Source organism: Parasteatoda tepidariorum, chromosome 9, assembly GCF_043381705.1.
Source record: "Parasteatoda tepidariorum isolate YZ-2023 chromosome 9, CAS_Ptep_4.0, whole genome shotgun sequence".
Taxonomy (NCBI): domain Eukaryota; kingdom Metazoa; phylum Arthropoda; class Arachnida; order Araneae; family Theridiidae; genus Parasteatoda; species Parasteatoda tepidariorum.
The window spans coordinates 58,998,930-59,020,862 of record NC_092212.1 but is presented as its reverse complement, the minus strand read 5'-3'; the positions used below and the strand labels follow the sequence as shown (position 1 = coordinate 59,020,862).

The 21,933-nt window shown below is 26.5% G+C and overlaps 1 protein-coding gene across 1 annotated transcript in view; it reads left to right on the top strand.

The window, feature by feature from the left end:
* The window catches only part of LOC107451759 (BBSome complex member BBS2), a 21,930-nt gene extending 1,811 nt beyond the window's left edge, over positions 1-20,119 (top strand). The window contains exons 2-18 of the mRNA XM_016067969.4: positions 859-1,083; positions 2,113-2,238; positions 3,425-3,487; positions 5,603-5,785; positions 7,060-7,146; positions 7,904-8,039; positions 9,095-9,192; positions 11,025-11,135; positions 11,222-11,278; positions 12,707-12,804; positions 12,880-12,987; positions 13,777-13,906; positions 14,044-14,172; positions 14,627-14,764; positions 15,869-15,981; positions 17,225-17,373; positions 19,909-20,119. Coding sequence (XP_015923455.1) covers positions 859-1,083; positions 2,113-2,238; positions 3,425-3,487; positions 5,603-5,785; positions 7,060-7,146; positions 7,904-8,039; positions 9,095-9,192; positions 11,025-11,135; positions 11,222-11,278; positions 12,707-12,804; positions 12,880-12,987; positions 13,777-13,906; positions 14,044-14,172; positions 14,627-14,764; positions 15,869-15,981; positions 17,225-17,373; positions 19,909-20,009 — 2,052 coding nt within the window. The 3' untranslated portion in view covers positions 20,010-20,119. The remainder of the gene's footprint in view (positions 1-858; positions 1,084-2,112; positions 2,239-3,424; positions 3,488-5,602; positions 5,786-7,059; positions 7,147-7,903; positions 8,040-9,094; positions 9,193-11,024; positions 11,136-11,221; positions 11,279-12,706; positions 12,805-12,879; positions 12,988-13,776; positions 13,907-14,043; positions 14,173-14,626; positions 14,765-15,868; positions 15,982-17,224; positions 17,374-19,908) is intronic.
* The last annotated feature ends 1,814 nt before the right edge of the window (positions 20,120-21,933 follow it).

Genomic DNA, 21,933 nt, shown 5'->3' with positions numbered 1-21,933 from the left:
ATGTACACACATAAAATTAAGATAGAAGCAAGGTAAGACAAACCAGAAATGGTGCAAATCAGAATACAGTCTTGTATACAGTTAAAAACAAATTTTGTTCAAAACAAAAATTCCACTTAATAAATATGAACTGTTATTTAAGAAAAGACAATTAGCTATTTATAAGCTATTTTATATACTATTTATAAGAAGAAATTACAATGATCAGGAATTACCCCAGTGATCAATAATTACCCCATCTGTAGGGGGCAACATTTGATATAGTTTCCTATAATCAATTATAATGTTTACAGTTGATGTGAAACAATTAAACAAAAGTTTGCACTATTTTTATATCAAAGAAAAAGAAAGTAACTCAAAATATTTATTATTAAGAGAAGGAGAGGGATCATTGTAGAAATATGCACATTTTGAAACCCATCTTTGAAATGGAAAATATGGAAAGCAGTTTAAAAGATACTTATTTTGTTAGATTAAACAAAAAATTATTATTCAGTAAATGTAGTTATACTTTAGTAAAGTGTACAAGCATTCTTGTTCATGTCTCAAATTTAAAAAAAATAATTTTTTTAAGACGAAACGCAGGTGATCATTATTTACCCCAGAAACAGAGTGATCGTGAATTACCCCGGGTCACCCTACTATTTAGTTTTACATTAAATATGAAACTCTAAAAAAAAATTTTAAAAATTTCAAATCATTACATTTAGTTAAAAAATTCATTTTATTAAAAAATATGCATCAGTTATTGTTGCTACAAAATTTAAAATTTAGCAAAAAGTTTCTGCATTATTTGTATAGCATTATTTTTATGGAAAAGAACGGAAAAGTTTTAACAATGGTTTTTTTTCTCTTTAGATATTTGTACATAGTCCTCATCGAAACACTGTATACAAAGGAGGAAGATGGTCAAGTAATGCATTATCTGGAGATTTAAGTATATTGAACATAAATCAATCCATAACTTGTGTTGCTGCTGGCCCCCTGAAACCAGAGTCCAAAAATGATGTGCTTGTAGTTGGAACTGCAACTAACTTACTAGCTTATGATGTGGAAAATAATACAGATTTATTTTATAAAGATGTAAGTAACTCAAATTTTCACGCTTTGTTAATGTTTTTATTTACTTTATAATGCATTTTAAATTATGAAAATGATTATAATGAATTATTCTATGCATTTCAAAGAAAAAAAAAATTTTTTTTTCAAATATCTTACAAATAAAATGAACTAACTAAAATAATTTACATTAAATTTTATTTGTGCCTGATTTTTATTAATTGAAATTTAATAGAAACTTAAGAGTTACTTTGTCTTTCTCAAAACTTCATTAAGAATATTGTGTTTTGAAAAACTTACGCTGCGACGTGAAAAACTGTATACTTATTACTAGAGCCCAGATTTTAATGGCTTAAAAAAAATCCACGAAAAGCTCTTTAAAATTATAAAAATTGCTAATAAAAACATCAAAAAATGTCCTTAAAATAAACCCTTGTAATTAAACAAGAATTTCAATCTGTGTAATTTTTTTCCTATAATTTCATAAAACATAAAATTGTATTAAAACATATATATGTATTACATAATTAACTTAAGGTGCAAATTTAATGAAAGTTTGAAATTAATGTAAATGTGAAAATTACTTAAACTTAAGTAGAAAGGAGAACAATTTTGATATATGCACACTGGTTTATGTATATCATATACTTTTAAACTTTAATTTTGTGAAATTATAAGAAATCAGAATCACATTGGATTATTAAATTCTGATATTTTGAAATATGAAATAAGTCTCTTGTAACTGAAATGCATTAAATAGTATAACTCAGTTAAAATATGTGAAAATATGAGCATGAGCTAAGTATTCATCTAATTATTTCAAAAGATGCCCTAAAGTTTAAAAAAAAAATAGCCAGAAATCACAAAAAGTGATCTAAAGGGAAAAAGATTTCCCCAAGATCTAAAAAAATGTTCTAAAGGTCTACAAAAAAAACTAAGAGTGCAAAAAATGTGAATGTCATAAAAATCAAAGCCATGCTTATTACTAAAATCATGCTATAAATTACCACTCTAAATTGTTTATATTTTAAAATGATATTTTTCATTTTTGAGGTACATGATGGTGCTAATTGTCTCTTGATTGGACAACTTGGTGCTACAGAAAACCCTTTAGCTATTGTTGGAGGAAATTGCTCTTTGCAAGGTTTTGATCATGAAGGAAATGATGCATATTGGACAGTAAGAGATTGTTTGATGTATAAATTTGTTAACTTCTTTTTAATATGAGCACTTTTGAGTATCATTAGTCAAACTGTGATCTAAGGAACAAGGAATTAAATTTCCATTTTCATGAAATCATTAGGTAATGATTTCATGAAAATTATTATCTAATTGATCATGAAAATCATTATTTAATGAAAATTATTCAAAGCTCAGTTTTAAGGTTTTAAAGAATATCTAAGTTACAAACTCTATTAACTCTATTGTGACCTTACATAAAACTATAATTGTGTGTTTATGATTTAGAAGTGTTGCAATTTAAATTATTCTAATTTTTAAACTGGTATTTGAGTAAAGTATTTAGTTTTCATAATTGTTTCAATAATAAGGTGAGGAAAGTAAGCCATAATGTCCTTTCATATTAAAATCAACGCTTAAGAGAAACTAAACCTAAATTTAAAATCATGACGCCAATCCAACATTAGTTAGAGAGAGTTTATTAGTAGTAATATCTACACAACTTGCACCTTTAAAAAATAAGTGTATTTTCTACTTATTTCTATAAACCAAAATGATTTAATTGAAAATTATGTCTATGGACAATGATTTGATTAAACATTATGTCTTTATGTTGTAAGCTAATTAAAAAATGCGGTTCTCCGCAAACGTTTTTCTGTAAAATGTTTAGTCAATATCTATCTAATATTTTTGAGGCATATTGTAATCAGTTTATGTGTCTTTAAGATGATTAAAAAATATTCAAAAAATCAGACTAAGTTTTCTAAGTCTAATTACAATAAACCTTTAAAAAGGCTATTTGCAATAAGCAATAAGTCTGAAAATTGTCAGATTGATTGGAAAATACTGATACAAAACGAATTGATATTGCTGTTTGTAGAGATCCAGACTATATAAACAACTTATGAATTATGTTTTTGTTTTGTTTTTTACTGAGTTGGAGCAAGATATTTTTTATTCATTCATTCTTAACTAGAATTCTTTTTGCTTTCTTATTATTTTAATTATTATTATTTGAGTTTCTGTTTAAAAAATAATTTTATGGGTAAATGTTCTTATATAACTATTATACTATGAAATATTTGAACTAATATAATATATATAGTTAATTCTTTTTACAAAAACTATATATTTATTACTTTATTGCAATTTTTAAAATTATTATATCAAATTATTATTTTTTTAGGTTACTGGTGATAATGTTAGCTCCATTGCATTATGTGATTTCAACCATGACTCATTTAATGAAGTACTTTTCTCTTTGTACCTATTTTCTACTTTTTTCTTGATTTATATGTATATTCAATATTTAAACATTGTTTAAGTCACTGAAAAAAATCAGATAATTTGCAAGTGGTAATTTTGTTTTTAAAGGGATAAAAAAATATCTGTCTATTATAAGACAATAGTTAGATGTCTTTTTTTTTTCTCTTTCACATTTGTTGTAAATAATATCCAGCATTAAGACATTATAATAAAAATAATGCACCGATGAATAGTTTATTGTGAAGAATAGTAAAACTAAGGTACTTTTCTTTTAGCCCTTAGGAATAATTAGTTTCTTATAGTTTATTTAGAGCAAATTCTCATGAATTTTATTTACCTTTTAATAATTTCTAATTATGTTTCAAATCATTCTGGATCTAAGGTACATAAATTGATAACTAAAATTTAGTAGATGAAGGTTTTATTCTTAACACTAGAAAGACGACTTTTAAATTTTTTGTGGTTCAATAATTCCAAAAATAATTAATTTTTAGCATTGCATTTTTCTTACTTTCATAGTATGACTCTACGTTCTTATTTAATCATTTAGGTTTTGGCCTCATTTGAGAAAAAATATTGAAACTTATACTTAGAATGATGGTAGGAGCCAAAGTGGCCCTGAGAGCTTTTGCAATATTACAGAGATACCTATCTCTTTTTGTAATCCCTATAACACGCCTTTGTAGTTTTAAATTATAATTTTGAATATATAAGCTACAGATATTTTAATTTCATGTAAAGAGCTGATCAGAAACAAGTAACTTAGTCACAGAACTTTATAAATAGCTCCTTTGTCCCGGCAAGTCATTAAAAAATACAGCTAAGACAATAAAACCATCATATCTATAAATAGATATGATGGCACTCTAAATAAAAAAGAAAATGCAATGTAGTAAGAAAAAAATCATACTTGGTACACATGCTTGTATTTGAACAAATGTATTTTAAAAAATGTAGTGCATTAATTTTCATAAAAACTGTACAAAAATCAAATAATTTTGGTTAGTGTCAGTTTTCTTAATTGAAAAGAAGTATTTCAGTTTATTTTTCATTAAAAAATCGATAATTATTATCTTTTATTAAGAGTAAAAACTCAGTTGGGCTCTTGCTGCACTTCAAGAAGAAAAAGAACATGGATGTCCACACATGTGCCTATGGCGTCAGTGCCAGCTGATCATTTATAAGGGAAATGGCATGTTAAAGTTGAACTAAGTTTCTCCACATAAGTTAGAATGTAAATTAAAGTGAAGTTGATTAAATACAGCGCCATACTGCACATGAAATTTTTTGTAATTCTTTCTCATCTCTGTCTGTTACTTAATTTAGATTTATTGTTTTATTGTAACCATGATATATTTTTGTTTTGTGTGCTGGGCAACTACAATGCATAGTTAGTTTGTTTATGTTGTACATGTCTTTGTGCCTGTCTTTGTGTTAAGTAAGAAATATATAATGAAAGAATTGAAATCATTGTGTAAGAATATAGAATGTGTCACTTCAAAGAATTTTAACTTGACGGGCTTGTCTAACTCAAAATAGAATTCAAAAAACAGTTGCTAATGTAAACAAGTGCCATATTTTAACAACCAATCAGGATCGAAATACTCACACTATATCACAGGATCCCATTATCCATAACAACAAGGTTTTAGTGTAACTGAAGAAATCAAAGTTTCATTCACTCAGACATTTTTGTTAATCAAACAGAAAAAAAATTTCAATTAATTCTAATAATCGAGCTTCTACTATACATTTACAAAAATTTTTTTTACCTTATTTTAAAATATTAGGTTCATATGCTTGGCTCTCCAATCTCAAAATAATTTAGGAAATGTCATGCTTCCCCCTTTCATCTTTCTTAACTATTTTTATATTATAACCATCATTGAGCAGTTTTCTAATTTATAACCACTGAAATTAATTTGTTATCAATTAAAGGTCTATATTAAACTTCTCCTATTTAACAAAAACAATTCAACAAAAGCTGATTATTATATGTATATTACACTTTTATCCTTAAATATTATAATACATTTATATTTCTCATAATATATTTATCATATATTTATATGTATTTATCTTTATCATTCTTATTTAGTTAATTGTTGGTTCAGAAGATTTTGATATACGGGTGTTTCGAAATGATGTAATTATTGCTGAAATGACTGAGACAGAAGCAGTTACTGGCCTATGTAAAATAATGGGTCAACATTTTGGCTATGCACTTGCTAATGGAACTGTTGGAGTTTATAAAGGTTTAGATAGAGCTTGGAGAATAAAGGTAAGTTAAAATATTTAAATGATTAAAAATATTTATATATTTTTGAAACTTATTCATTTTTATTAATATTTAGANTGGCTATGCACTTGCTAATGGAACTGTTGGAGTTTATAAAGGTTTAGATAGAGCTTGGAGAATAAAGGTAAGTTAAAATATTTAAATGATTAAAAAAATTTAGCAATTAAAAATATTTATATATTTTTAAAACTTATTCATTTTTATTAATATTTAGAATCTGTGTATTAATTTATTTTTGATAGCAAAACATAATAAAGTTATGTTATAAGTTAGAATTTTTTATTGGAATAGAAGGATTGCAGAATAGTTATAAAAAAAATATAATATCAGCAGGCTCTACTAAAAATTGTTTTATTAGTTTAGAAATAGATTTTTTTGTTATTTTTTTAAACTTTTAATAATAATTATTAATTCAAAAATCACTCTTTCGAAAAGAAAAAAACTTATTATTTCAAAATTTGAACAATGAGAATCGTTTTGAAATACATATTGCTTGTTTCATCATTTATAAATATTTACATTCCATATAAATTTTAAAAGTGAACAAGAATAAAAATAAACTTAACTCTGTTTATAACTTAGAAGTGATTATGAATTTCTTTAATCATTAACAATTTTGAAAGTATTAAATAGTATCAAAAATGTTGATAGTGTTTGATGTATTGAACTTTTTAAATAAAGAACGAAAAACTGTTCACAATGAAATGTATTAAATGCCCACATATCTACTATCAACTATTTTGTATCATTTGATCATTTTCAATCATTTGATGTATATTGAACCTGTCCGCATTGTGTTAGCATTTTTATGAAATTTGTTATACTAGTATTTTCTGAGAATTTTCTGTTGTATTATATCAGTTAAAGTTTTTCAAAGATTTAAAGTGTTCAAGAATAATTTAAGTTTATTAAAACATTTTTAGGAAAATTTTAAATGGTTGTAAAATATAATGTTTAAGAAATGTTAGTTACCGTTTTATTTTTAGTCTATAAATCAAGCTATGCATTTAAATAGTTATGACATAAACATAAGTAATCTGAAAACATAAATACTGCTATCAATACTTTTGATAGTATTTAATATATATCGAACTTATTAGCTTTATTTTAGAATTTTTTGAAATTAATTAAAAATTTTACAAAGATTTAATGTGTACTAGAATAATTCAAGTGTCAAAGTAATAATGTTGTGGAACATTGCAAATGTTTATAAAATGTAAAGTTTTATAAATATTTATAAGGGTTTATATTTTCAGTCTAAAAATCAGGCAATATGTTTAAATAGTTATGACATAGATGGAGATGGAGTTCCTGAAATAATCACTGGTTGGAGTAATGGCAAGGTAAGTTACCTTTTTAAATTTTCATTTACTTCATAATTTCCTTGTTCATTGATTATAAAGTTTATTTTACGGTGCTGTAAAAATTTTATAATAATTTGTTACATCGCTATATTTTCATATGAAATAGATATAACAGTATAACTTTAAAAACCATGGGATATTAAAAATTCAATGATTAATTATTATAATTTTAATTAGTAATTATAATATTAATAAATTGATAATTAGAATCATTATTTTCAACTCACGAGGAGAAAAAAGTAGCTGAACCAATTTTAAACAGGAAGAATTGAGGCTGAAAAAATGAAAGCTCTGATGAAGTTTACATTTTAAAGTTGTAAAAGAAATTAAATTTATTAGATTTGTGTTAGTTATAGAATGTAGTAAGATTGTTTGTATTGTGGGAAGAATAGTTACAGACCATGTCAACCTTCATCTATGAATAGGTACCCCACCATAGAATCGAGTTAACCTGTCTTATATACTAGTGAATTGGAATTGTAATTTTGTAGTAGTAGATACGCTACAGTATGTTTAAAGAACTTTTGTACAAATTAAAACATTTTATTTTTTCAAAATGAATAGTTTTAGATAATATCAGCAAGTACAATCGAAAATGATTTTTATTCTTGGTTTAACAGTAGGTTTTTTTTCTTTTTATGCTGCCAGTGATGATTAATAGTTTACTAAATATTATTCCAGAAAAGAACTTCATCTTTAATTTCAATTTTAAATTTACAAAATTCTCCATTTTTAGATTGATGCTCGAAATGTTCAGACAGGTGAAGTTGTATTTAAAGATAACTTTTCTCATTGTATTGCCGGCATAGTAAAAGGGGACTACAGATTATCTGGCAAAGAGGAACTAATATTTTGTGCAACTGATGGAGAAGGTAAGAAAGTCAGTATCAGTATTTTTCGTGAAAAACAATGTTTGCAATATTTGTGACTCAATAAAAGTTCAAAACTGCATTAATATCAAGATATCTTCAGTACTTTAAGGAAAAAAAGTATTTTTTAAATTTTTACGTAATATCAAAGTATTTTTATGTTCTTAACACATTACTGACCGTCTACATTTCCGTGGAATGGATGTGGAAGTAAAACAATATAAATAAACTTTAAAATTTTTTATTTATTATTCAACTCTTAATATTTCTTTTCATGTGTTAAAAAATACAACAATCACCTACATGTAATGGTACACCTTGACTTGACTTGATATAATGTAAAACAAAGTACCTGCCGGCGAAGCGGGCATCTGATTTCTTCTTCTGACTAAACTTTTGCCCTTAGGCAACTGGGTCTTTTGGCTTGTGAAAAAATGGGAAATTCCACAGAAGAATTCTGTGGTCGTCTTTAGTGAATTTTCTCCCCATCTATGCCTTTGTAGCTGGGTAATGGTACACCACAAGTTTTGCAATTACATCAGGTTTTGTAAAGTTATAATAAATTGTGGTATAGAATTAAATAGTAAAACTTGAAAAGTAAGGAGAATTACTCCCACTTTTTAAAATAGTCACCACGAGATCACTGCTAACATGATTGCTATGACTCGTGACCGGTGACCAACGCTTGGCCACAAAAGCACGAGTTAACTCGTGACCGGTCAGCGATGTGTTAATAATTAACTTATTCATAATTACTATCTTTTATAATTTTAATGTAAAAAGAAACATTGAAGAAGGTAACTAATTTAGTGATATTTTGGTGTATACTGGCTGGAAGTGAAAACAAATCCAGCTACTTAAGCAATAAAAGTACAAACATAAATTGATGCAGTGTTTGCAACTTACGTTTTGAAATGTTGCGGCGTATATACAAGTCTATTCAGCTACCACATTCATCTATATAGAAGGTTGTGAAAAAAGGAAGAAGTGTAACATATCAATAATGAGAATAATTTATTTAAATCAATGCTTTAATGTGTGCTTTGGAAATTTTTTAGTTAGAGGTTATGAAGCTACTTCTGCAGAAATGCGTCATCACATGCTGGATGCAAATTTTGAACAAGAAACTGTTCGAGATCTTTCTCAAAAGAAGCAGGTAAACAAAACTTGATTATGTTTATTTTTTGCTATTTGACTTAAGAGATTTCTATAAAACTTTAGCCAATTTTCTCACCATGCTTTAACCACCTGTCACTTTTACTAACACAAAACTATGAAGAATATTTCTCACTGACCCTTCATTTTTGAATTTAACCTTATTTCAGAGATGCCAAATTGAATATTTTCGAGTTGTAATCTTTTAATGTATGATTCTTTGTGTAGTAAATTCGATTTATAGGATTTTTACTCACCACTGCTTCTAAATAATTCAAAACCTTATATGATATGCCCCTCTACGGCATTCTATCTGTGTTTAGAGTTTTAATAAGTTAAGAAAATTAACCAAAATCTGCAAAATGTAGTTTGAAGTTCTCTACTGGTTTTTAAAATATTTTGTCTTGTCTGGAGCAGTTGGCATCTCTGTCATTTATACATAAACGTCACACTTCAGAGATTTAAAAAAATTGTATAAATTCTTCTATGATACATCAATCTTAACATGCATGTAATTTTAATTATGAAAGGTGATATTACTAGTTAATTTTTTTAAATGGTAGCAACAACAATGCTGGAACTGGAACTTAAATTTATTATGTTTTGCTATTTAAAAATGCAGATTATTTAAAAAAATCATTACGTGAAATGAATAAGTCATAAGAGTTTTAAATAAATTATAAGAATTTTACTTTTATAATTACATATTTCTTGACCTAATTTATTGTGCTCCACGTTTTCATTTTACAAAATTATCTTTTGTATATTAGTGCATTATTAAAAAATAGTTATTGTTATATCTGAGTATGGTTTTTACTTACATTGCAGCTTTTGATGTATTTTAAATGTTTTGTGTTGGAAATTGCATGCTCGACTTGACTGTTATTAATGTTTTGTAATTGAATTTTCCTATGAACCAATAATCTGTCTTACAAAATAGTAGGCGTTAGTTTTATTATGTATTAATTAATAAAAATTTTATTTTATAAGATTTATCATTACTCTGTAATAAAGTGATAGGGCATAAAAGTAATTTGTGGATGATTACATAATACAATGGACAATATAACAACAACAAAATAGCATTATATAGCAATACCTACATTAACAAGTTTCTTAGTTTTTTACTATTTTAGATTTAATATCAAAAATTGTAGTTTTTAAGCATTTTGTATTAATAAATATTTATATTTGTAACTTCAATCACATAGAAATTGTAACATCAGTCACAAGATCGCTTTTTCTTTTCTTTTTTTTTTCCACTTTCTATATGTCATTTCATGAGTACTTTATGTGCTTCTTTTTAATCTAAAGATTTTTGAGATAATTTTTCTTAAAAAAATAATCACATTATTGCTCATGAAAAAGGGGGCTTTCAAAATGTTAATATGGTGTTTTACTCCACGTCCTTTTTATGTAACATCAGTCACATTTTTATATTTTTATTTCAAATAAAACATTTATAATTTCCATCTCTTTTTCTTACATGCATAGTAATATAAGACTATTTGAAAGCATCCCATAAATATTATTTTTTTAAAAAATATTAAATATTTAACAATGAAAAAAAAATTTTAAAATAAGAAAAAATGTCAAGGTGTAACATTAGTCACCATGAAATCGCCCTTGTTTTCAAATGACTAATTAATAAACTAAGCTATGATGAGAGCTCAGTTAAACTATGATCAGTCATTTGTTAGGCTTTTAAATTCAAATTAGCTTTTATCATTACTTATTTTCTGCATTTTATTATTTTTTTACTGTACGACAATCCGTTTTATTCATAAATGTGTTAGAAAACCACTCATAATTCTCTTTTCACCGTTTTTACAGGCTTTGCTTTTAGAGCTGAGAAATTATGAAGAAAATTCCAGAATTGGAAGTGGCAATATTAAAACTACAGGTAGAGCAAGTCAACAGCATGATGAATATGGTGTTATCCCTGTAAATATATATTTAACTATGTGTGATTATAAATATTTAAGATTTTATTATATCCTTGATATTAAACATTGTTTCCCAAATTTTAGGCTACAACACAATTGAAAACAGGACTAGCAATCAATTTGGGATCTGATAAAATTGGAGTAAGTTTTAGTTAAACAATTTGACATATTATATACAGATTAAATTGTAAATAATGCACGATATCTAATGTTTATGAAATAAACATGCAACTTTCACTTTTTTTGTTCGTGAAACATAAATAATATATACACATTGGGAGCAATATAATATATATTTATAAAGTTTCGAAAGATTTCTTTTTCTTTTCATCGAAAACACATCGTGTCTGATAAAATTATAAGGGAAATATAAATGCGTCACAAAAAATCTCAAAATTCTACCCAGAGGCACAATTTCTAGGGAAGTTAATCAGAAAAATATTTTTAACTGCTCTTGTTAAACAGGTGAAAAGATTTAAAAATTATAATGAGTAATTTTAAAAAACAAATGACTTATTGCTGCTTTAAGTTTCAAACTAATCATTGTTTTTACCAATTAATGCATCATTTTGCAAAATTTTTTAATTTTCATGCAATGTGTTAGATTATATAAAAAAATATTTTAAATTTATTTTATTTCCTATGAGATTATATTTTGTATTCATTATAAACATATTTATAAAATGCAATGCATTTTCCTTTTAAAGAAGGAAAATCAAGGTATTCAAGAAAAGATAAGAATTTCCGATTATGATTTTATGATTTTTCAAGGTATTTATCATAGTTGATCACTAAAATAGTTGTTAGTTGATCACTAAAATAGAAAACCAAACAAGACGTTTGTCTCACTCCAATTGCAAAATCATCATGGTATAAATAACTATATATAACTATGATTAAATTATTTGTATTTTTTGAATGAAATTAAGCTCGACTTCTTAATGAATATTCTGAACGATATAGTAAAGATAATTATTTAACTATATCTGGTTTTAATTATAATTATTTTGTTTTATGTGTGGTTTGAAGTCAACACTTTTTTCAAATACTTCTTTTCATTGTAAAGTTGTAATTCATTGTTAACTTAGTCAATAATAAAGTGGCGAGTGACATTCTGAAATTTTTCCATATTTTGAGTCTTATTATTTATTGTAATTTCAAGCATATTAATTTTTTTTTTGGAGAATTTATATATATAGTAGTCAATAATAAATTTGAGATGAAGTGTTCTGAAAATGCTTCATATTTTGAGGTATAATTTTTACTGTAATTTTTAACATGATTTTAACGTTTTTCTCTTATTCGGAATTTTATTTATGTACAATATGGTATCCTATATTTTTCCAAAACATTATATAGATACATAATATTATATATATAAATTTTCTTAAAAGAGAAAAATTTTTTTTATATAATATACTATATTTTCCCAAATATTATACATATCAATAAAAATGAACTTTTTAAAAAAACTTTCTTTCTAGAGTCAGTGTTTCTTAGTCACCAAAATAATACCTAGCAACTTCTTTTGAAACATCACAATTTTCTTACAATATTTTCATTTTTTAGCCTCATATAGAAATAACCCTGGAAACTACAAACAGCACTATTATTAGAGCCGTCCTGATATTTGCTGAAGGAATATTTGATGCAGAATCACATGTGATGTAAGTAAGCTGATTTCAGCTAAGTTCACTCTCTTTTTCAATTTGACTCAACTCATAATACTACTTATCTCCCAGCCATCCGAAAGAAAATCAGTTGTCATCATCAATTCAAATTCCTCTTTGGCCTCCAAAAGATATACCTATTGATTTGCACATCAAGGCAATGATAGGATATAAAGGAAGGTAAAAAATAAATTTTATATATTCATTTTACGTTCAAAGGATATATTAATTTTGCGTTCATTTTGCATTACAAAACGTTCAGACCCTGTTTTATTTAGTTAATTTTATACTCATTTTATAAAAATTAAATTCTTTTATTAATGAATGTTCCCAAGAAACTGAAAAAGAAAGATATACTTATAAAAAGTTCATTTGCTTCAAAAACTATGAGAGTGGTAAAAATCGACATCTTTAGAGGACTAAAAAATAGGTGCCCATTCTCAAGACGCTTGAATGAGGAAAACAAAAAATATTTGAAACAGAAAATGTGAACCTTCTAACGAAACAAAGTTTAAGTTTTTATTTTTCTACTTTATTTATTTTCCATTCTGTGTTTTTCGTTTTCAACTTTAGGTTTTCTATTTCAAATTTCCTTTGTTTTCTTCATTCATGTCTATCTTGTGAATGGGTACCTATTTTTGAGGTAAAACATGGTGACTATTACAACCTTCATAAGTTTTTGAAGCAAATGAGGTTCCTATATTTTTAATCTGCTCTTAATAATCAATTATGTCTCAAATCTGATCTTTATAATTAATTTTACCATATATCTGCTTTTTATAATAAATTCTGCCTCAAATCTGCTTTTTATAATCAATTTTGTCTCAAATCTGATTTTTATACTCTATTATGCTTCAAATCGTCTCTTTATAATCAATTCTGCCTCAATTCTTCTTTTTATAATAAATCCTGCTTAAAAGTATTTGCTATTCCACCAAATACGTACTGCTTTCCTATTTCATATTCTAGCATTCATTTTCATGTGTTTGAGTTAACGAGGCAGTTACCTAGATTTTCAATGTATGCTCTTACACCAGATCACACTGAAGAAGAGCCAGAAAGCTATGTTAAGTTTTTCCTGAATGATAGAATACAAAGGGTAATTACGTTTAAATTTTTCAAAATTTCTTTTATTTCTGGTTTCTAAATTTATTATATTCTACAAACTACTTAAATAAAAAATGCAAGATTTAAATATAAAAATGTCATGTTATTTTATAATTTATCTGTATATAGGTTTTATCTTGGATCAATAGCAACTTCCTTCTTATGCAAGACTTGGAATTTACTAATCAGCTCAATTTAAGATTCACTTGTCTTAGATCACAACAGCCTTTATTAATTACTATGGATTCATCATCAGAGGTATAATAAATGTTTTAAATTGCACTGCTCTTTTATCAAAATTAATGAATCTTTGAAAAAATATCTGTAATTAATTTATTTTTTAATTCTTCATTGATTGAGAATCATATTAACTATTTTTGTTTTATTCTTATTTCAAGTTCTAACTAAAAGTCAAATTTTCAAGTCTCATTATAGTGAAAGATAATTTTTTAAAGGAATCCTCAAATTTATTTATTTTTCAATTTATTCTGAAATTCTTATTCAACCTATTAAATGATTTTTATCTAAAAACATATCTTTTTAGCACCATAAACAACTTTCCTCCTTAACTATTGCAATGAATGATACAGTGTTTTTACTACATTTTACAAAGCAATAAATTTTCTTTCAACATTTAAATCTTATGTAAAAATGGGAGATCATAAACTATCGATTTTATATTTTTTGCTGAAATAATTTTGTTTAATTTTAGGTTTTCATAAAAACTGATGATATGGAATTGGCTGGTGAGCTTATACAATCTTTAGCTCAGTTCCTTACAGTAGAAGACCTTGCAGTTACAGCTCATTTTCCTCAAGATACCGATAATTTATCTCAGTTGTTGACTAAGGTACTTTAATGTTACTTTTCCATTAGTAATCAAATTAATGTATTTCTTTATGCTTTAATGATTGTAGACTTTAGACTTATTTCAGTGACTAATGACTTTAAAAACTCTATAATAGCCTGGTCGGTAGGGCGCTGGACCCATGTCCCAGAGTTCGTGGGTTCGAACCACTCCGGCCGAGGACTCCCCGTGTAGTAAAGTGACTGATGCACGTTAATTCTGTCGAGTCGCAAAATTCCTCCATGTTCCCATAACAAATCAATACCTCTGGGAGGTACTGGATTGGAGATCGATCGTTCTCTGATTCAGGTCAAAATTACGATCTGTGGATGAATGAATAGATGTATGAATAGGTCCGCCCTATAAACGGGTGTGACGTATGGTGTGGCAGAAGTCGAATTCTTGGCCATAGATGGCTCCACTGGAAAACAAGAACAATCACACATCCTCTACCTAAACAGGCATACGTCAACAACAACATTATAAAGTAGAGAATTTTTTTTATATAATGAGATATTTTAAAAATTAAATTACATTTTTGTTGCAATTTTTAAAAAATTAATCATCTACAATTTTCAGTTTTTTTTTCTCTGCTTAAAAATGAATAGTGCTTTAATAAGGATAAAATATAATGCATATTTAATATAAGCCAACCAGGTGGCCGAGTGGTTAGGGTGCCTTACTGCGGAGCCGATGGTTGCGGGTTTGAATCCTAATCAGGGCATGGATGTTTCTTTCTCTCTCTGTGTGTTCTATGTCCTTTCTCCTTTGTGTGTGTGATTGTGTGAATGTGACCCGCCCTATAAACGGGTTTGTGGTTGTGTGACATGGGCGACGTTGCTCCACCGCTGTGACTTCGCTACAGGTGCCCACTGGGGAACGAGAAGAGAGTAGCAGTCTTGGCATATGAGGCCAATGGGACAATACATCCCAAGTGCTCGCCATTTAAAAAAATATCATAAATATATTAAAAATATATATGCCCTTGAAAATACTGTAATACTTTAAATTTTTTTATGTAAATCAATATGTTGTAAATCAATTTTAATTTTAAAATATTATATTATTAAATATTTGTTATAAATATTTGTTATAAATATTCTATAGGTCAATGATTATCAATCTGTGCGCCAGCAACTATCAGCCGATATGGCTGATAATTCAGGTTTAATACGAAACCTTGTAGTTCGAGCAGAAGATGCTCGTCTCATGAAAGATTAGTAAGCAATTTTAATTTCTAACCTCTTCAAAAATTATAATGTAAAAAAAGTTTAACTGAGTAATTCTAATCAATATAGTTGAAAAATCACAGGCTCAAAAGAAGAAAAAAAGAACATAATATTTGCTTGCAATTATAAATTTCATTTTGACATGCCTTTTGAATAAATTTACCATTTAATGAATTTTTTGCATTCATATTTATTTTTTTTATCTGCAATTATTTTTTATTTTATTTTATTTATTGATTGATTATTTTACGTATCATTTTATTCATTTTTGAAGTAAAATTTATGCATCATATTTTACTCTTGGAAAAAAATTATCTTAGTATATCTACTGCCTTTTTTTTAAATGAAAACAAACTTTCAATTTCCTTTATTATAACTACCTTGGTAAATTTAATATAAAATTGCTAAAATTTAATCCAAAGCACAAATTGTGCTATCTGTATCCATGCAAAATTTGCATGAACAGATGAAGTTTTAAATTTGGTTTTCTTTTTTAATAGCTGCAATTTTGAATTTTTTTGAAAACTAGCTCGAATTTTTTTTCTTCCTCTTTATAAATATATTAGCTAAATTACACAGAACTCATAAATGCAAAACAAATTAAATTTTGAACTGGATTAGTGTAATAGAATACTAATTATACTAATTAGTGTAATAGAATCTATGCTTTATGCTTACCCACAATATTTTATAAGAATTTTATACAAATATAATCACTTTCAAAATCTTTTATCATATTTTTCCTAAAATTTTATAGCCTTTTTAAGGCATAAATTTTTTTATTGTAGTGGCAAAAAAGTGAAATACCTCTATTAATGAATTCCCTGAGGAATCGTGCCATAACTTTTTAATAAATACAGTATAAAATATAAAATTAATAATCATAACAACAATTATTTTCTTAAATGATAAATTGGTTACAATTTTATGCATTTTTTTTAAATACTTGGCTTGTTTCTTTAACTATTACCTAGGAAAGGTTAGAAACAACATTCCTTACTTTTGAAATCTGTATACTCCCAAGTTTATTTTGTCTCATCATTGCAGCATACATTTAGAATTCTTTATTATTGGTTTTTAAATCCAAATATAATTTTTTATAATGAGTCCAAATAATTATAGTTTATACTTCAATTAGTGTTGTGTAGAATCACTTTTTTTAACAATATATTTATATTTAATCTCTTAACATAGAAATTACATTTCGAAATATTTGTTTGTTTTTTCATCGCAGCCCTCTTATGAGACAGTGGCATCAAGATTTACACACTTTAAATAATGAGCTTATAAACAACTACAAGATACGATCCAATAATCATGAAGAATTAATGACATGTTTGAAGCAAGTAAATCAAATTATTCAAAGAGCAGGAAGACTCAGAGGTATTTATGAATTACATGTCTATAATTGGATTTTATTTTTTAAGAAAATTTCATTTGTTATTCTATTTTTAAACAAAATAAACATTAAAAAATTGATAATTCGAACATATTTGCTAAATATATGTAATAAACAGCAATTTACTTTAAATGCTGGATGTTTGACAGTATATAGAGAGAAATTATAGATTACTGAAAAAATCTTAACTCTGATTTTGACTGTAGTCTGTTTAAATTGTAATTACATTAATACTAGTTCAAATATTTAACAAGCAATTGAATTTTTGAGAGGAAATAGCTGTATTAAGTACAGTAGTTGGAACTAGCAAGCTTCCGGGTTGTTCAGAAAGCAATTTCGTTTTTTCCTGCAGAGGGCTGTGTTGTATTTTTTTCACAGCCGACTTCACACCTAAGTCATATAATTATTGTAAATTTTGAAAGCCAATATAGGAAAGCATATTTGTGAAAAAGTTCGATTGATTCTTTATAGTTTTTGGTTGGTACCCATTCAAAAATATAGAAGGTAAAAAACAGCATTTTCGGCATATGTTACTATCGATATAGGTAAAAATGCTGTTCAAGCAAGAAAAAAATTATCCCATGTGTATGGAGAAGATGTATTGACTGTACACCAGGGCCAAAATTGGTATGAAAAATTTCGATTTGCCAATATTTTGATTGTGGCTGGGTGGCGCAGTTGGTTTGTCATCGGCCATCTGAGCCCAAGTCTGCGGGTTCGATCCCCGACCCAGACACCGGATTTTCGGGATGCAGAAAATCCTCAGAGGCCATGTCGTATGATTATGCGGCATGTAAAAGATCCCTGGAGTGCCTTATTGGCTCTTGGCATTTCCTTTTGCACTTTAGCATCCAAATAGAGTCTCGGTGCTGCCATCTAGTGTGTGGCAGAAACTAGACATCCAAATTAACATGGCTAACGGTATCTCATCCATTGTGGTGGTCCTGAAAGAGTGGATGCCACTTCCGGCGAACGCACTAGGTCTGCTCATCGGGAAGACTGATTGTGCAGCTCATAGGAAATATTTTGATTAAGATACACAATGACAGTTTAGCTTATGAAGACTCAATAAAGGCATTAATTGATGGAAACTGGCGAATAACAATTTGTAAGATCATTAACGAATTCGTCTGTTCGTAATTATTTGAAACGTCTAGATTTATCTCAAAGCATGATATATGGGTTCCCCATATCCTTACGTAAAGATATTTGTGCTGTTGCATTAGACGCCTGTGATTTGCTTCTCAAACGTCAAGAAATTATTCCTTTTTGAGGCACATCGTCACTGGGGACAAGAAATAATTTGTCGAAAATATTTGTCCATTAACTTTTTAGACATTAATACCTTTAACTCAAAAGAGGAAGTCAAAAGTTGCCATATTCATTTGAGGAAGTGTTTTTGCCAGTATTGAACAAACATTTTATGAGCTGGGAATCATGCTACTGCCACAAAGATTACAAAAAGTATTGGACCAAAACGGATAATGTATAATTCAATAAAATATTTATTCACTATAAGAAAATTGTCCTTCATTTTCATGTGGAAAAGACGAAATTACTCTCTGAACAACTAAATACAAGTAACGAAACTTCTCTAGTTGCTACTTTTTTTGAAACTTTAATTGTATTGTGCTGTATTTTTTTTAAAGTAGTGTAGTGTGTAACAACTACTAATACTACACAGAACAAGAAAACCTCTACTTTGTAGCGATTTCTGACAACGACTTTTAATGTTAATTTTGTGAACAAAGTTCAAACGCAATAAAACTTTTGAATCTGATTGGTGCACATGTTACGTGAGTCAGTCAACAGGCGCAATGAGAATGTCTGTTTGACAGAGTGTTTTAGATTTTATCTAGCCATTATGAGCTACAGCTAATTTATCCATCCGCTCATAACATATCTATGCCTTCAAATGCTAATGTTACTTAGAATTAAAATTGAAAGAATGTGTGTAACATATTTTCCTCTGTAACTCTATGTACTTTATTACAAATATATAATCATTTTCTACTGTTTTTTAATTAAATATTCATTGTTAAAATAGGCACAAAAAGTTGAAGGCTGGGAGAAAAATTTATAAAAAATGACTTAAAATAATAAATTTATAATAGATTTACATAATTATATTATTTATAGCCATTTCTTTGGAATTTCCCATCTTAAAATATTCAAATTTATTTTTCTTAACAAATTTTTACGAACTTTTTCCATATCTTGCAACAAATAATTGAAATATAACGAAATCGATCTCAAAAATTGTGATTTACTTTTTCTATTTTCATTAATGTATACTAGACTTTCAGAAACACATTGTGGGTAACAAATAATTTACAAAATTGTTTTTAAAATTATGCAAAATGTAATATTTTTCTATATTAGACAATAACAACTATCTCCACAAATATTCTTATAGATTCATGCAATTCAAAACCATGTATGGGTTATAAATATTAATACTCGTCATGACGCTGAATTTTTTCTAAATATTTCAAAATGTGGACTTCTTTTTTTTTCAGTGGGAAGACCAAAAACTCAAGTTATCAATTTTTGCCGTGCTGCTATCAAGAATAATGATATAACAGCTTTAATCAAAGTTATTGAAACCGGAGAGCAGTGATGATTAATTATGTCTAAAATGTCACATATTCTAGTCAAGAAAAACACTTTATATTTTATTTTTTAAAGTGTACTATTTTTATTTTAAAATCTATAAAATATTTTAGATGACTTGGTCATTTTGTGAATTAGTTAAACGCTTGTGTGCTTTAAACCTTTATGTAAAATGTATAATTATAGTCAAAGAAGATAAGACCCCTACTTCTCAGCATGTATTGACTTTTAATCTGATTTCTTGGATTTGATTATTAAGTATAAATATGAATGTAAAAATTTTATAAATATAAGATTTTTATAATTAAAAAAATAGTTTGAGTTATAAAAAAATACAACTAATCAAAACTAATGGAATACGTTATTTAAAAAACAGGCAAAATAATAAATGATCTTGTATTAGGGAACGAAAATTTCTTTAAATTATCAACAACAAAAATCAACTTATTTAACTTTTTGAATGGAAAATAAAATCAATGTTAAAGTTGATATTTTTTCAAAGGATTCAAAATTACTTTCAATTATTGAAAATTTCAGTTATAGATAAATGTTCTAGTAATAAAAGTTTGACTATATTTCAAGCTTAAATTTAATCAGTCTCTGCGATATATTTTGATCTTTTAAATGTAATGTTGTGAAAATTATTTGTTAATTGTTTATTTTTATTTACTTATTTTTCATTTCATTTATTTATTTATTTTACATAGCTGAATCCAATATATTAAATTAGATTATCAAACTATCTCTGATAATTTGGGTTAAAAATTGTTGAGAAAAACATCGTTCTCACTTCAGACGATATAATATTTATAGCTATGAGTATCTCTTATTCTATGATTTTATATTTTAAACAAACAAGAAAACTAGGCATGAAATTGAAATTTAATAAATTTCTTCAGTTTATCATGTAAAATTCATTGATTCTTTGTTTTGAGAACCTGATTAAAAAACTAGACTAATTTCAGCATTAGCTACATAAAAATGGTAAGATAGATACTAAAATGTAATATTCTAAACTAAATAAAACGGAAAAGAAGTCTAAATATATATCAAATTTATTTTAATAACACTATTTACATATAAATTTATGATATAATAAGTTACGGTACATAAATAGTAAGAAAGAAAAGAATAAACAGTAAAACTCAAAATTAAAATACTGAACTCATAATAATATGTTATATACAAGTCTATAAATATATTTAAAATGAGCACACATAAATATAAACAAAAAGCAGTTCAAATAGTTATTTTTCTGTAAACATTTTAATGATATGTACAGAAATATTTGTCCAACGGTGTAATTTAAAATAAATTAAATTACAACACAACACAAATTTTTTATAGTATTTTTAGAAAATTCATTAAATAAATTACATTTTAAAAAGTGAGCTACCACACAAACACATTATGTATATATGCACAAAATTTTAGATAAAAGTAGAATTATTTTATCACTGACGACTATGCCATGCAATTGTAAAAACAAAGTACAACTTTTTAAATTACTAACATTGCTTTTTAAATTGCACGATAGAACAGACATTTCTTGTAAATAAATAGGAGCATTATTTGTAAAATTCTCATGACTAGTCTGTAAATTTTAAAAAAAATGTATATATCTTTGGTTTAAAGTAAATGCTTCCATACAAACTACCATAATAGTAGTAACTTACCATACAGTTATTTCTTATTATAGTCTAAAATAAAAGTACAGTTAACTTCTAATCATATGCAGGTTTATTATCTTTACGATTTATCTGAAGTTTTGTTCTAAAACAAACTCATTCGCAAATTGTTTTTTAGTATTTTGTTCAAACCAGATTCTGTCTCATAATAATTTATACACAATTCAAGTGCCTTTTTTTGTCCTTATTACATACATTACCACAATATTTTTTTTATATGAGATTCAGTGCCAGATATTTTGT